We start from the raw sequence: 16,205 nt of genomic DNA, 5'->3' as shown, positions 1-16,205 counted from the left end.
TGATTTGTAACTAACGATACGATACGTAGTAAAAACATTAGAATAGCTGCTCCCTTCCTTGATGAGTTTCCAGGCTGTAGCCTCCACGTGTTTCCCTGGGGTAAAGACTGATGATATCTGAGAACTGTTTCCGCAGGCATTAGGGAGCTATGCTGTTAAACCCTTGGCTTTCCCACCATTTTACACTCTCCTGGTGTGCCCATAGTCACAACATCTCCCAGATCAGCTGGGTAGTCTCAGAGGCCAACTCTTTGTTCCAGGGGATTGTAAGTAACTGAGCAGAATGCACCAATAAATGGTGCCAACAAGCATTTATCTTCATAAACCAAGAGATCAATTATTTCCCAAGCACCAATCACCCTTTAAAGATGTACAGAAAAACACAAATATGAGCTATTCTGGGTGCCACTCAATTTTCCTGCTTTTCTGGGACAAGCCATTTGCAGAATGGAGAGAAAGTGTTTCCAAGGCTCTTTGCCAAGCAAGACAGCTACAGAATCCCCCTGGAGAACACATTTGAGCCAGAGCCAAATGGATTAGAGAGAGGGAACAGGTTACCTCCAGAGCACTCAGCTCACTGGGAGAGACATGAGTTTCCCACTACAAATGGAGAGCGTCATTCAAAGGCCAGAAGGTAGAGTGTTAGGTAAATAAATATGGCAAGCAGGGGCCCTAGTTAACCCAAACACCTGGGTCTCCAGAACCAGAATGAGCATCAATTAGGACAAGGAAAGAGCCTTTAGCGCTATGGTGTCCTTTAAGGCCGTTACTTCCCTGCACCTGTTTTCAAAACAAGTGGCTTAAGCTTCCACTCAGGAGCTTCTGAGTTCCTGGGTCGCCGTATAATTATCTCACTGGAAATGACACTCCGTGGAAAAGAGAGGGCAAATGACCTGGATTCAAGGTCACCACTCAAAGCTTCTGAAATGAAGCAAACAATCAAAGCCATAAACTAAAGTGCATAAAGAAGCTGAGGGCTCCAGTAAGCTTCTGAAGCCAAAGGGTGCCCAGTCATTGTTGTACCAGTTTCTAAATTAGAAGGACATCACTGCAGAGCAGGGAGACAGAATGTCTCCCACCACGCCCTTAGACTGGTTGTATCTGCAGCTCTGGGCACTGTTTTCAAAGGCACTGATTCATCTAGGACTGGCCTGTCAAGTCTTTTTCTTACTATCACATCATCCATCCTTGCCTCCGTCTGCTTTGTACCTCAGTCCTTGTCATTTTAAGGTCTTTACCAAGTTGCCTTTCCCAAGACTGGGTTCGACTCCACAAACACAAACTCATACACAGAATTTAACATGCCCAGACCTCAGTGTGCCTGTGCATTCACAGACCCCAGCTTCACACTCACCTGACCTGCCTGGTAACAACACGGATTCCCTGGGCTCACCACGTACCTATTGAGTTAGAATCTCCTGGAGCTAACCTGGGGGCATTTGTATTTTAAACAAGTTCCCCTAGGTAATTCTGACGTATTCTCGGAAACCAATGTTTCAAGGAATAAAATCTGTTCCACAACAGGATGAAATGCAGAAGTTACTTGGTTACCCTTCGGAAACCATTTGCATTAGCTCCAATTGATTCAAGACCTTTGGTCTTAACCCATTAAAGTAGTTAATTCAGGACCTTTAGTCACAGGACAGATGGTGGATCAGACAGTTAGATGGTTAGTGGAGAGACTTTCTCAGTCTTGCCATAAAGTCACTCTGGCTTTGCCCCACACCGCTATTGGTTTTCAACAGCAACACCAGTCTCCCAGTTTGGGACAGATCCCAAGACAACCAAAAAAGGGAAGAGTCTGTCAACAAAGAGCCAAACACACATTCTAAGAGTTACCTAAATGTGTTGTCTGCTCTCAGGCTCAAAAAGTAACACAAATCTCCATTTTACCCAGTCCGCTTAGAGACTGGTGTTCCGGCTATCCAAGCAGTGACTGCTGACAGTTTCTATGTGTGGACTAGAACTCTGGATGAGGATAGAGGGAAAATCAGTATGCAGAGCCTCCAGGCTTGTAGTCTCCCCTCCCCCCTCCCCCACACCTCCCCAGGGACTTCCTTTCGCAAGTAAATAGACCCCAACTTGTCAAGGTAGCCTGCGAAGCCTTATGGCATCTGTCTCCTGCCCACCTCTCCAATTTCACTGCCTTCCACGCCCCCTCACCAACCAACCACATCGCAGGTACTCCGGACCTTCGTCTGACCCTTAAAAACCTTTCACTTGCTGTTTCCTCCCACTGAAAAATTCTAATATGGGTTCTTCACAGAGCTGCCTCTTCCCATTCTTCAGATCTCCATCAAAAGCCACTTCCCCAGGCAGCCCTCCTGGACCCCCAGGATAGAGTCCAAGCCATACTTCCATCCCCCATCACTCTCTGTCCCACTCTCCTGGTTACTAACTTTGTAGCACTGACTGCTGTCTGAATTCTTATTTGCTTCCTTTTACTCTTTCTCTTTCCTTTCAGTAGAATGTAGGCCCCGTGAGGGCCAGAATATTTCTCTGTCTTCTTCACCATTACACTAGCTAAAATTGTTATTGGCATAGAAGAGGGGCTCAAAAGCATTCATGGAGTGACAGAATGGATGGATAGCTGGACGGTTGGATGGATGGATGGATGGATGGATGGATGGAAGGGATGGATGGATGGATGGATGGAAGGATGGATGGATGGATGGATGGATGGATGGATGGATGGATGGAAGGGATGGATGGATGGAAGGATGGATGGATGGATGGATGGATGGAAGGATGGATGGATGGAAGGGATGGATGGATGGATGGATGGATGGAAGGATGGATGGATGGATGGAAGGGATGGATGGATGGATGGATGGATGGATGGAAGGGATGGATGGATGGATGGAAGGATGGATGGATGGATGGATGGATGGAAGGGATGGATGGATGGATGGAAGGGATGGATGGACAGTGGCGGTGGGTTAAAAGGGAGGGAGAATTGAAAGAGTGGACAGAGATCTCACTTCTCACTTTGTGTTTCTAGAGTGGTGAGATTATGAAAAGTTTTACTTTCTGTTTAAGGTTATCAGATTTTCAAAAAAAATGTTTTAAAGAAATTTGCAAAAAATGAGGATATTAAAATCATACTGAAATTAAGGGTTTTTCTTTTTTTGATGAATCAGAGAGCCTTTTAGGCTTCTTAAAGGATCCATGAACACACGGAAACAGAGGATACAGATTGAATTGATAATAGTAATGATAATCACAAAATAACAACAATGATAACACTGTTCATAGAAAGTGTTTAGACAGGACCCAGCATATGAGGAATGTTTTGTAACTGTTGATCACAATTTCACTCCATTCTCACGGCAACCCTAAGACACACTGATTCTATGCTCAATCCATTCAGATCATGGGGTTTAGAATGTGTCTAATTCACCTAAAGTCACACAGTTAGTACTAGGAGGATGCCGGATTCACTCCAATCTGAAGTCAGACCGAAGTTGAATTAGGCACCACTCCCACACAACTCCCACTACTTAGGCTGTGTGACACTGGGCAAGTTAACTTCTGTGCTTAGTTTTTACAACTGGAAAGTGGGGTTAACAAAAGTCCCTATTTCTGCTAGGTATTATGGAGACCAATAAATGAATTAATGTATGGAAAGTAATTGGAATAGTACTAAGCATATAGCAGGAGGTTGGCAAATCTTAGCTATGATTTAATAATTATGATAATAATAATTAGCTCCCCAATAATAAATAGATACAATACAATCATTGAGGTAGTGCTGAGCATATAGCAAGCATTTAATAACTATAAGTTATAATTTAGTAATAATTGTTACTAGAATAATAGGGATCTCTGCAACGTTATATTTTGCTATTATACTGTTCTTATTACCACACAGAGAAGAACACAAAAGAAGTCTGATCATTTAAGCTTTGAGAGGGTCGGTTAAAGAGTAATTGACTGTTCTACGCCAAACCGTCTCACACACATTGTTATCAAACGCTGACGAGGCAGCTCAGGAATGAAAGAAGTGTGTAGAATCGGCATCTCCTACCATGTAACACCCTCCTGACTGTTTGCCTAGATGAGGTAACTGAACAGCTGTCAGAAGTCATTGCATAGACCTTGTTCCTGACTCACAATTGCTCGGCATCTCCTGGGTTTTGATGCTAAATCTTTAGGAGTTTTGGTTTCATTGAATAGGAAACCTTAATCCACACCCCTCTTCCCTGGGGAGAAGTGAGCACACACTTTATCCCATGATTCATCTCCCACATTTCCTCTCCTTCAAGGGCTCAGTGCAAATGATATTGCCCACATCACTGGCATCGTAGTACAGAAATCTGAACTGTAGTTTTAGAGCGAGGATGTTCATTCTGCTAAGAATTCCAGGGGACCAGTGCAGATCCTAATGTTTACTACCAAGAGGCATATTCTGCTTTATTATTTACTAAGTTCTCAGCAAGCTCAGGCAGATCTGTAAAGAGACTCGAAACATATTTTTAGAGCATCACATTGTGGGTGACTTTAAATTTTCATACAAAAGAAGTATTCAGAAATCTAGGGTTGCCTGAGCAGTTGAAGAATCGATACAATAAAAAAAAAACAAAATCACATTATTTTACCAGCGTCCTGTCCATGTTTTCAAAGTACAATAAAGCGATGATCTGAACAAGCCAGGCCTGGTAAATATGGTTCATGAAATCATAAGGAACATCTCTTTTTCTTTTCTTGCTCATTTACTCATTTATTCATTCAATAAATACTTTTTTTTCCTTGAAGTGTATTCTTTTTTTTTAAATGTAATTTATTGTCAAGTTGGCTAACATACAGTATATACAGTGTGCTCTTGGTTTTGGGGGTAGATTCCCGTGTTAACAATGGCCAAATGATGGAAAGAGCCTAAGTGTCCATCAACTGACGAATGGATAAAGAAGATGTGGTTTATATATACAATGGAATACTACTTGGCAGTGAGAAAGAATGAAATCTGGCCTTTTGCAGCAATGTGGATGGAACCGGAGTGTGGATGGAACGCTGAGTGAGATAAGTCAGGCAGAGAAAGACACGTATCATATGTTTTCACTCATATGAGGAACATCTTCTGGATCTGAGACCCTGGGGCCTTCAGCTAGTCCACTCACTCTTGAGGTTTTAGTAAGAATTACTACCAGCACATCACAAGGTTGGGTTCTGTGGGGATAAAAAATAAGCCAGGAGCAGATTCTTGTTCTTGTAAAGGGGGAGGAGGAGCCAAGGAAAGGAAGAAGAGAAAAAGAAGGTAGAATTTTAGTGGGAGGCACCATGCAGAAATGAAGGAAGCCCAGAGGAGGAGGAGGGTTGGGGAAGGTGAGTAGGCTGAGAACAAGCAGAGACAGAGAATTGGCAATCCTGAATTCCTGTGACAGGACACAGGTGTCGTTTGGTCTCATAATGGTTTTGGTTTTTTTCTAGACAGGCATATCAGACCATCAAAGAGGTCTGGAACAAATGCACGTAAAAATCTTTCATCCGAGAGAGAGTGGACACTAGAGGTCTGAAGGTGGTACCGTTTCCTTTACAGAAGACTGGGCACTCATGCCCTCCTGGGCTGCCCTAGATTTCAGAACCGCTGACCACAAAGACACATGCAATAAAGCAGAGACAGTATTGCTTAGATAATTCAAACAAAAAAGTCACCCACTTAGGCATCAAGGATTATGAAATCAACAGGCACTCCAGCTCTTCGCCCCACTAGCTATATCATCTTAAGCAAATTAATTCACCTCAATACACCTCAGTTGCCTTTTCTGTAAAATGGGAGTCATGGTGCCATCTTTGCGGGGCTACTGGGATTACATCTGACGGGCACTAAGCACTTATCCTGGCTCTTGGCAGATACAAGGAAATCAATAGCTGGTAACTTTTATGATTATAATGATCATGACGATGTTAAGGAGTCAAGATTTGGTGACTCTGGATGTATCATATGATACAGTCTTCTCTTCCATAAAACTAGAGGGTGGAACAAGATTTCCAAGAGCACTTACAATTCTAATATTGCCTCTGTGATTTCACTGTTTGCATGGCCTGAGAACTGCCTCTTTTTCCTGCTGCACGAGTCATAAAACTACAATACATTGCTTTTGGACACCAGAATATTAGCATAGTGGTCCTGCCACACGCCCTCGGTCATGCTGTATCATCCTTGGTATCTTGGACTTATCTTAGTGTTTCCTCACAGTGCTCAGGTTCAGGGTTACTAATCGGTTTTTCCAGCTTGTCTATCTTTTCTTGCTTTTCGTTGTTGTTTTTGTTTTCCCACAGGCAGGAATAGGCAAACTTTATGCGAAGGGCCAAATAGTAAATACTTCAGTTTTTTCAGGCTACACAATCTTAGTCTGAACTGCCCAACTCTGCCATTTGGCACAAAGCAACCCTAGACAATGTGTGAACGAATGGGCACAGCTGTGTGCCAATAGGACTTTATTTATGGGACCTGAAGGTGAATTTCATACAATTTTCATGTGTTGTGGAACACTATTACTCTTTTGATTTTTTTTTTCTGGCAACATAAAAACATAAAACCCATTCCTAACTTGTAGGCCACACTAAACGCATAGCAAGCAGATAAGATCTGGCCCAAGGATGGGCCATGGTTTTCCAACCCATTTTCCAGGGGAAGCTCCCCCCAGAAAAGATTTTCATCCTTTTCTCAAAGTTTTTTTTCCAGAGAGCCCTTTGCTTGCTCCATGCCTACTCTCTCCTGCTGGGAGGGCTCTGTTATCTTTAAAGGATCCCAAGACCTTCAGACACCCTCCCCCAACACTGAGTAAGAACAAGCCCACCTACCACATGATCATGATCACTAACTTCATTACAATCTCATTCAAAATGTTGAAGAATTCCACCATCAGCTTGGCCTGCTCTCCCATCTTCCCCATGGCGATGCCAAAAGCAATGAAAAACCCGATCAGACCTGTTGAGTGAATCACATCACGCAGAAGGACAAGTTACAAAGTGTGTGTTTCTTCTCCCTCCTTCACCATTCCCGACACAGGGAGCCACCTTCTCACCTGCCTGTTACCCCGCAAATGAGGCATTAGGGTTCACACTGAAAATACCTTCCCCTTGGATAATTATGGCATCCCTTAACATTTCCCACAAGAGCAAGTTGAACTGTCAGCTGTATTAAATACGTTCCTTGAAAAAAATGAATTCCATTTCATTCCAAACTCAAAAGCACTCTCTTCTCTCTCCTCCTCCCTTACCATGGGTAAGCAGATTCCAGAGTACACAGATTAACAAAGGAAGGCTTGTTGAGGCTTGGGGATTATCATGCAAACTTTGGAGCCCACATTAGAACTGCAGAGACCAATTAGCCAATAAAGTCTCTGCCAGGGTTATGTCTACATTGGCTTAGGGCTAGTGCAAATTCATGTGTGGCTGGTATGTTCCACTGCAGAAGAATCCTAAGTATAAAAGTATCTTTCTACTGCTACGTGCCTAATATGAGAAGGAGGAAGAATGTCGCAAAGTCAAATGGAAAGCAATGAGAAATCCAAAATAGTTGGGAAACCCCAATTGACCCAGTTCGTTTGTATTTAACCTGTGATTTATTAACTCCTCATCATTCTTTTCATGGTCAAAATGGTTAGAATGCTTCCCCCTTTTTTTTAACTGTATTTTTTATCAGTATCATAAAGGCAGAACATAGACTTTGAAATTTGCTAGCCCCTCAGTCCCCTTCTCACTTCACTTGACATGGTTTGACTTCTATCTAAATCTAGCCCCACCCCAGCCTCTAGGGTCAATCCTAAACCCAGGCTGGAAGGACGTGAGGAGCTCTGTCCCCATCAAAGGCACTAGGTCCTGGACCAGCTTCAACACCCAGCCTTGAGTCTTATCTCTGTGTTGTCCTCGCCTCTTTCCCCACAGCAGAGTATGTTGGCATATGTGCTAGGAAGCTGCCATATACTTTGGTTCCTCCAAGCTTGGCCTGGCTTTTCTCCTCCCAGAAGTTTCTCTTCCCCTACCGCTCCTTCCCATCCTTTTCCTTAGAGTTTTACCCCCTGCCTAGTCTCACCCAGGCCCACCCAGGGACTGGGCCACTTTATGGCTAACAGATATCCCCATGATTGTCTGGGGGCTGTCTGGATTTCTGATTACTAGCCACTCTGTGCCCCCTTCCCACTCTGACCCATTATGGCCAATCCTGGGGCTCCAATTCTGACTACTGGCATGGACTACCAACCAATGTTGCTGTCCCCGTAGCTGCAGGCCCTTGCTTGCCCATCTGACATTTCTTCTGAACGGTAGTATGGCCAATATTCTAGGCCCTCTCTTTCCTTCCTCTTCCCTATGACTGCCGTGTCCCAGTTTGGCAGGTCTAATTTACAACCCTCCTTTTATATCGTTTCCTAATGTATCCAGTTATGCCTGGAGTCTTGAGTTACACTGGGTAAATTATATCATTATAATCTGATTCTCTTAGGGAAGAATTCTTTCTTTCTGAATCTCCGACTTCACCTTTTTCCTAGCCCCCCAGAGACACTCACCTCCCCACACTATGCACGTAACAACCCAGATTGTTCAACTATCCTTCACTGGACCCTCTCTCTCTTTAGCAAAAAGAACTCAGCACCTGCACTCAGGATTGTTAATCCCTGGGAACGAATATTTCCCCTTTTCAGTTCTTAGCTAGAAAGACTGGCAAGTGATTTACAAGTGAGTTATTGGCCATAAAGACAGAGGCTTTGTGAGAAGCAGTGACCAGGGGAGTGTGGTCTCACTCTGCAGTAACGTATGGAACCAAATTCAGACTATTCCCAAGCCTTCTCTCAAGCCCACGGAGAGGAGTCTGTTGGGTGTGCGGTGAGACATAATCTGTGAACATTCTGGCTGAGAAGACCTAGTATTACCCAGTTAATTCCATTTGGAGATTTTAAGAGAAACTCCTCAAGGTCTCAAAGTCACAAAATGCTGGCATAAAAGGGCTACCCTTGCAGGGCCAGCAGAAACTGAGCCACATCTATGACTATGAGAGAGAGAGACGTTGGAAGGAGCAAAATCTCCCAGGAGTTGACGTAATGGATGGGGTTAGAGTGGAGCTCAGAAGTGGTCTGGAGGTTTTGGCGGAGAGAAAGGAGTCCTTCAAGAAGTAGGAGGCCAGAGTCAGGGTTTTGTCTTCACTTACTGCAATGTTCAATCATTGGGACTTTCCAAAGCCAAAAAAAAAAAAAAAAAAAAGCCACCTTCTCCACCCTCAGAAGACCAAGGGAAGAATCTTGTTTTAGCCATGATTTGTAAATGAGAAGTTTCCCAACGGTCTAACTTCCCTTGGCTTTCCAGGGCTTCACTCTGCACTTGGACACTCACGTCCAGCTTCCATGTCATTTTCTTCTGTCAACACAGCTTCACTGAACTCACTTACTGGAACTGGGGCGTTTCACTTGAACAAAGCCCTTTTAGACTTGGTCACTGGGGCTGAGAGAGTAGTGAGTTGTGTTGAAACTCCCTAGGGCAGCTCAAGGTCAACGTGACTTCCCAGAATCCACTGAGAATCTGGAAACGACCGTGTAAGTCTTCTGAATGATTCACCCCAAAGCTCGGCCTCATTACTCATGGCCTTAACCTCCTGCAGAGTACGTAGAAGACTGTGGGGCCACGTTGACTATGGGGTTTGGGGGAACAGAGCAGGGCTGGGAAGGTCCTGAAAGGCTCACAGACATCTGGGCAGTGGAGGAGAAGGGCTGGATCAGGGGTGGAGGCTGAAGGTATTTGCAGGCTCTCCTCAGAGGAACTCACCCACTTTCTCCTCTCTCTTTCCTCCTGTCACCTCTCACTGATGGTCAACAACGTTTACGGATCTTCCATTGCCTGCCAACCTATTCAGTGTATCTCCTCTCACACTCTCATTGACTCAACCTGTTTCCTTCGAGAACAAACCGAGATGATCCCTCACTGAAGCTTCTGCTTTTCAGTGCCTGGGCAATCCTTCTCTCCTACATCTTTCTCTCAACCATTCTGGGTCAGTTACTCATAAAATTATCAAATTTAGAATAAACAAACAAAACAGACAACCAGGATATCCAGTCAAAATGTGAATTGCAGATAAACAATGAATATATTTTATTTTGGTATAAGTATGTCTCGTGCAGTATTTGGGACATACTCTACACTAACAAATCATTTGTTGTTCATCTGAAATTCACACTTAACTCGGCATCCAATACTTTACCTACAACCCTCCTAAGGAGACAAGGGTATTTGATCTCCTAGATGGCAAAGCGGAAGGACCACGGAGCTGATCCATTTCTAACCAGCTGTCTCTCAAACCCTTAGAAATCTTGCTTGCACAGATTAACGTACTTTTTCCACCCAGCTTCTCCATCTGTTCCAGCTTAGGGCCAAATGTCCCTCTTTCTTGTTTATGGGACACCACTCTAACAGTGGGTGGGGGTTATGGTGGGGAGTGGTCCCAGGGGGTGGGTAGGGGGTAAACTGAGCAAAGGGGAGTCACTCCCATGATGGGGAATCTTCATCCTCTGTGGGGGCGTTTTCTTATGGTGCCCCTCAGCTCTCCATTCACCTTGGATAATGACAGTAGCTCAGAAGAGAGCACACACTATATACTACTGTGCTCCACATGCACAATCTCATTTAATGCTCATAATGATCTGCAAGAGAAACGCAATCTCGTCCCGTTACAAATGAATCTCGAGAAGTGAAGCAACTTGGCCATGGGCAGGTCACCAGTGAGTGGTCCATAAGGGATCTGAACCCAGCCTGTCTACCTGCAGAGCCGAAGAACCAAGTAATGGCGTGCTATGAAGGCTCCAGGCTAGGGGAAAGGGCTCACTGGAATCCCAGAGAGTTAAACAAGATAATCTTTTGATAAGCTCCTCTGAGCACCAACACCAACACTTCACACTTCTGATAGCACTGTGTTGTTTTAAAGGCTGTGAAAGCTGGGGTGGGCTATCCCTGTGCCTAGTGTAGCACTAGCATGCAGGGCATTTCAAAAAAAAAAAAAAATGCTGAAAAAAATGGAAGAATTGGATGTGTAACTTCCTGCAATGGACAGTCAGAGAAAGTTACTTGCCAACATCACGTTAGTCCCCTCTCTCTTCCCATAACTGACCTCTAGCTGCCATGTCCCCTCGCGGTCCTGCTTGCCTCTCTCCCTCTTCCTTAATCTTTCAACGAGGGATGCCGAGGCACTGAGATGCAGAAAAGGTTGGCCATCGTCTCCCCCCAGAGGTGAACACCACGATGCCTACCTAAGACATTCATGCCATCCTTGAACTCCAGGCCCTTCTTGATAACCACCTTCGCTTCCTCAGGCGCCTCCGTCACAGTCTCGTTCAATAATGAGATGACAGCGTTGGTGGCATTGCCTTCCTCATCTGATGGAGGTGCCACCAGGACTTTCTTGGTCACCGTTTGAATCTAATGGAGTGGGAGGAGGAGGGAGGAATATAAAGATAAGGCGTTTGACCACCAAAAGCCTAGGCACTTAGACGTTTTTAAAATCCCTAGGATGTTAAAAAACTAATTAAGAAATATCAAAACAAGGTTATGAAAGTTGGGGAATAGTTCAATGTTCGTGTTTAACAAAGTGATATTTTATTATACACATACAGTAGGAAACGACTGTCCTCATCACTTGATAATTATAGGACTGACAGCACTCATTTGTAATGTAGTGTGATCCAGTAATGGGACACAAGCTTCGAGCTGGGGGACAGTCCCATGATTGTAGCCCTTGATTGCAGCCTCTTTCAGTCCCATGATTGTAGCCCTTGATTGCAGCCTCTTTCAGTCCCATGATTGTAGCCCTTGATTGCAACCTCTTTCAGTCCCATGATTGTAGCCCTGCATCTCAGAGACAACATCCAGCATCGATCACCGAAGCTCTTCATAATTGTGAACCCCAGTTGGATGGCCCTTCTTGCCTCTTGGGAGGGGCCCTGGATCTGGCCAAGAGTCGGAAAGTGAGTGTCTTCGCAGGGAACAGGTCCACCTGTTTTGTTCCTTCCTGCCTGGGACCTGTCTGGCGGTCTTCACAGACGAAGCCTCATTCGGGCTCCTTCCAGAGTCGTGGTCTGCTGGGCAGCTCCATCTGGGCACCAGATGCTGGGTACTCGCAGCTGCCAGCAGCTGCCATGACAGGATTGTTGGCTTATATTTCAGACCAAAAATGTAAGATGGGAAGACACCCACTCCTTCTGGGCAGTGATGCCAAGCTTTGCTCAATGTTTGCCAGGCATCTCTGTGCAAGTGGCCCCCGGAGAACCTCTCATGCTATTCCTCGACATCTGTGGCATCCATTCTAATTTTAAAGGTGCCAGGCACCCTGCATGCAGAGTGCTGTAAAACACACTTCCGAGCCCCGAGAAACAATACCTCCAAGGGCATTAAAATAGAACTCCTGCAGAATCCTAGAATGTCAGTGCTGGTACATAGCAGGCAACAGATGGCTAAACCCTGAATAGCTATGGGAGAGGAGGCACAGAGAACTCAGATGACCTGTCAGGTGGCACAGAGTTCTTGGCAGAGCTGGGACTTGAACTCCGAGGGCCACCACCGCGTTCTTCCACTCCCTGTGCTACTGACACCCAATCCTACGGCAGCTATAGGCCTAACAGTGAGCTGACCAGCTCTCCGAAGTGGGAGAGAAGCACGACGTGGCTCTGTTCTAGCCTGGCCACGTGTGCTTGTGCAGCGAGGAAGGAAGCTCAGGCTGAGCGTGCAAGGGGAGGACAGGCAGCTCCTGGGCTCCTGGGTCTGGGCAACGTTGGCAAGAAGAAAGAATGCAGGCATGATCAGAAGAGTCACGCTCCCAGGAAAAATGGGAGGGCCAGAGGCCAACATTCTCTGTCCTGAGAATGCCATAGAAGCCAAGTCTTGAGTTCAAAGGACTAACGGCCATGGTCGTAAACAAGTGGTGGCTCTCAGGAACAGGTGGCAGCAGGTGTGGCGTGTTTGACACATATTATCTCTTATGTCAACAGTAGCCCCTCAAGGCTCAGGGGGCTCGCTAACTGCAGGGCAGAAAGCTAGCCAGTTGCTGAAGCAGGATTCAAAATGAGTTACGTTTGACTCCCAAATCAGCTTCCAAACAGCACGGGCCAGTGGCTCAGGTTGAAGGCGAGGAGATAGGGATACTGGAACACAGGCCTGGTCTCTGCCTCAGTTCACGAGCGGAGCCTGTCTGGGTTGGACAACCCCATCTGGATGCCAACTCCAGTCTACCCGAGTCCAAGCCACCAGGGTCTGTCACCTTAAAACAGGTTGGTTCTGGACTGTGTCCCCCAACGCCCGAACATAAGTAAGTTCCATTGGGCGGGGACCCTGGCTGTCTCCTTGCCTGTGGCATCTTGTGCACAGTGGAGAGCCAGCACCCAGGACGTGCTCTCAAATATCAGATGGATGAGCAAACACACATCACTGGATTCCCCGCAAGAGAAGAACCATGCGGTCCCTGTGGCTAGCCTTGACCGAATGTGGTCAGACCGCACCTGACGTCTCGCTGCTGTCCTGGACAGCTCATGCCGGTTCAGCCCTAAGCAGCAAACAGGAGGCCCCGCTGCCCTCCAAGACACAGGGCCTGCCACCTTGAGCAAGGCAGCCTCTGCTCCGGGGACAGTGCGCCTGCCTCTTTCCATCTCTGTGTCTAACTGTGGCAGTGAAGCCCTCCACACCCAAGGCAAGCTTTTTGTAGTCACTTCCAGCTGTATCCCAAGGGCACAGAAAGCACTTGCCTGGCATCCCTTCTCTCTGGTAATGGGATGTCACCCTACAACGGTTCCCTTTCGCTGAACCCTCTTCAAGGGCCCCCTGGGCCCATGGATTCCTTCTCGTTTAAGACCCCCTTCTTCTGGGCTGCCTGAGATGTACATGCTCCCTTGCCCTGAGGTAAATAAAAGAGTCTACACATTTTTTCCTCTGATTGTCCCAACTCAAAGGGGCAGTGACCCTGGACTGAGCTGGGGGGTGGGGGGGGGCGGCTAAGGGCTCATTCCTCATACGAATATTGCCAGTGGAAGGGTGGGTCCAGGGCAGGGACGGGGCAGGGAATGGCTCAGCCCTCTATTCTAGTGTGCACAGTAGCCCTGCCGTGGGCAGCTTCATACGGAGATCGCCCACTGACCGGACAGGTCACCGAGTGAGCGTGGCTAACACCACTAAAGCTCACCCAAGATCAGAGCAACGGCTCCTGGTGCCTGTCTGCCTCAGTCCTGCTTTGCTATGACGAAGGGGTCGCCTCTCATGGAGCATGGTCACGATGGGGCCCAGGAAGGAGGCCCCAGTCCGTGCCTCCGTCGTGCCTCTCGTGCTACCCCCCCCCCCCCCGGGTCCCAGAGTGCTTTCATCTAAGCAGGTTCCCTCTAGAGAGGGAGCGCCAGGAAGCACCCCTCCCTTCCCTTCCCACCCTACCTCCCCAGCTGAAATGGCTTCTTTTATTTTTTTATTATGTGTTAATGGAGGCTTTTTGATTTGTCCTTTGTGGTTGTTCTCGAATTTTATTTCATTTTTCCTTTGGATCGAAGTAGAGTGGACACACGATGTATTTCGTTAGCTTCAGCTGTACCACACAGTGATTTGACAAGTCTACACATCACGCCTTGCTCACCACAAGTGTAGTTACCGTCTGTCCCCTCACAACACCGTTACAGTATCATTGGCTACAGTCCCTGTGCTGTGCCTTTCACCCCCACGACTTCTTCCTTCTATAACAGGAAGCCTATGCCTCCCCCTCTCCTTCACCCACTTTGCCCATCCCCCACTTCCTTCCCTCTGACAACCATCGGTTTATTCTCCGTAAGTAGAAGGCTGTTGCTGCTTTTTACATGTTTGTTTATTCATTTGTCTTGGCTTTTGTTGTTGTTGTTTTTTTTTTAGTTTGTACGTATAAGTGAAATCACGTGGTATTTGTCTTTCTCTGACTTATTTCACTTAGCACCATGCCCTCCGGGTCCATCCACGTTGTCGCAAATGGCAAAAATCTCATTCTTTTTCACGGCTGAGTACTATTCCATCGTGTATATGTATATACGCCACATCTCCTTTATCCATGAGATGGTTTCCTTTAATGTAGCCCTCTGCCGTAAGTGCCACCAACGCAGCACTGGAAATCAGAGAACACGTCTTAACCCAGAGTAAGCGGGGCCCAGCCGGGGTTGACAATAGGATTTGGGGGACAGCTGGGAAAGCAAACTTTTCCCCTAGGCGGCCTGTCTCCGAAGTTCATTCTTCTGTGGTTCCCTGGAAATGGCTGGAGGAGATTCCCGGGTTCTGGTTGAACCTTGGTGCTAGCTCTCCCTCCATGGGCTAATGGGAACTGATGCGAATTCTCACCTAACCTGACCTTGGGGGCTAGACAACAGGCTGGGGAGCGAGGCCTCAGTCTCTCTCTCTCTCTCTCTCTCAGTGGTTCCACCGAGCAGAATCATCCATTTTCTTAAATTAGAAGCTTTAAAAAACTCGATCTGCCCGTATGCAGTCGGCAGGAGCATACATCACTACAAACCTTTGTAGAGCCGTTTTGCAACATCCAGCAAATTTGAAATCTAGAACTCCTGGGCAGGACATGAGCCCCCAAGAATTTATTTTTCAGAAATAACTACACAATCGTGAGGAGAGAGAGAGAGATGATGGTAAGGCACTGTTAAATAAAAGAGTATGGCACAGCACAGTATATACAATGCAGTTACCACTCGGGTTGAATTTTTTTCTAAAGATTATGCACACAGGCAAAATCTATATATGGAAGGAAACAAAATTCCCAGCATGAGTAGTTCTAGGGAAGGGAAGTACATCTACACCGTTTAAACTTTTTTCAGCCCTCATGTGTTACTTCCACAATTTGAAAACACCCAATCCCCGGGCCTATACTAGAGATTCTGACTCTGTAAGGCATGTGTCTTTTTTTTTTTTTATTTTTTTATTTAAAAAAAATTTTTTTTTTTCAACGTTTATTTATTTTTGGGACAGAGAGAGACAGAGCATGAACGGGGGAGGGGCAGAGAGAGAGGGAGACACAGAATCGGAAACAGGCTCCAGGCTCTGAGCCATCAGCCCAGAGCCTGACGCGGGGCTCGAACTCACAGACCGCGAGATGGTGACCTGGCTGAAGTCAGACGCTTAACCGACTGCGCCACCCAGGCGCCCCGGCATGTGTCTTTTTTAAATGCATCACATGCGGTGTTGCTATCCTACCAACACAGAGACCCACTGGGCACTCTAGA

At 46.3% G+C, this 16,205-nt stretch overlaps 1 protein-coding gene across 5 annotated transcripts in view; it reads right to left on the bottom strand.

The window, feature by feature from the left end:
* The window catches only part of SLC1A2 (solute carrier family 1 member 2), a 142,218-nt gene that overhangs the window by 30,754 nt on the left and 95,259 nt on the right, over nucleotides 1–16,205 (bottom strand). For all 5 annotated transcript variants that reach the window (XR_015240899.1, XM_086677684.1, XM_086677681.1 and 2 more), the window contains exons 5-6: nucleotides 11,235–11,403; nucleotides 6,805–6,931 (exon numbers count right to left, since the gene is read on the bottom strand). Coding sequence is in view for 4 of the 5 variants with exons in the window: in XM_086677684.1 (XP_086533810.1) it covers nucleotides 6,805–6,931; nucleotides 11,235–11,403 (296 nt within the window). In the remaining variant the exon portion in view is untranslated. The remainder of the gene's footprint in view (nucleotides 1–6,804; nucleotides 6,932–11,234; nucleotides 11,404–16,205) is intronic.

This window comes from Puma concolor, chromosome D1, assembly GCF_028749965.1.
Source record: "Puma concolor isolate L17-30 chromosome D1, mPumCon1.1.hap2, whole genome shotgun sequence".
Lineage (NCBI taxonomy): Eukaryota > Metazoa > Chordata > Mammalia > Carnivora > Felidae > Puma > Puma concolor.
The sequence above is the reverse complement of the archived record's forward strand: the minus strand, read 5'-3'. Positions and strand labels throughout refer to the sequence as shown.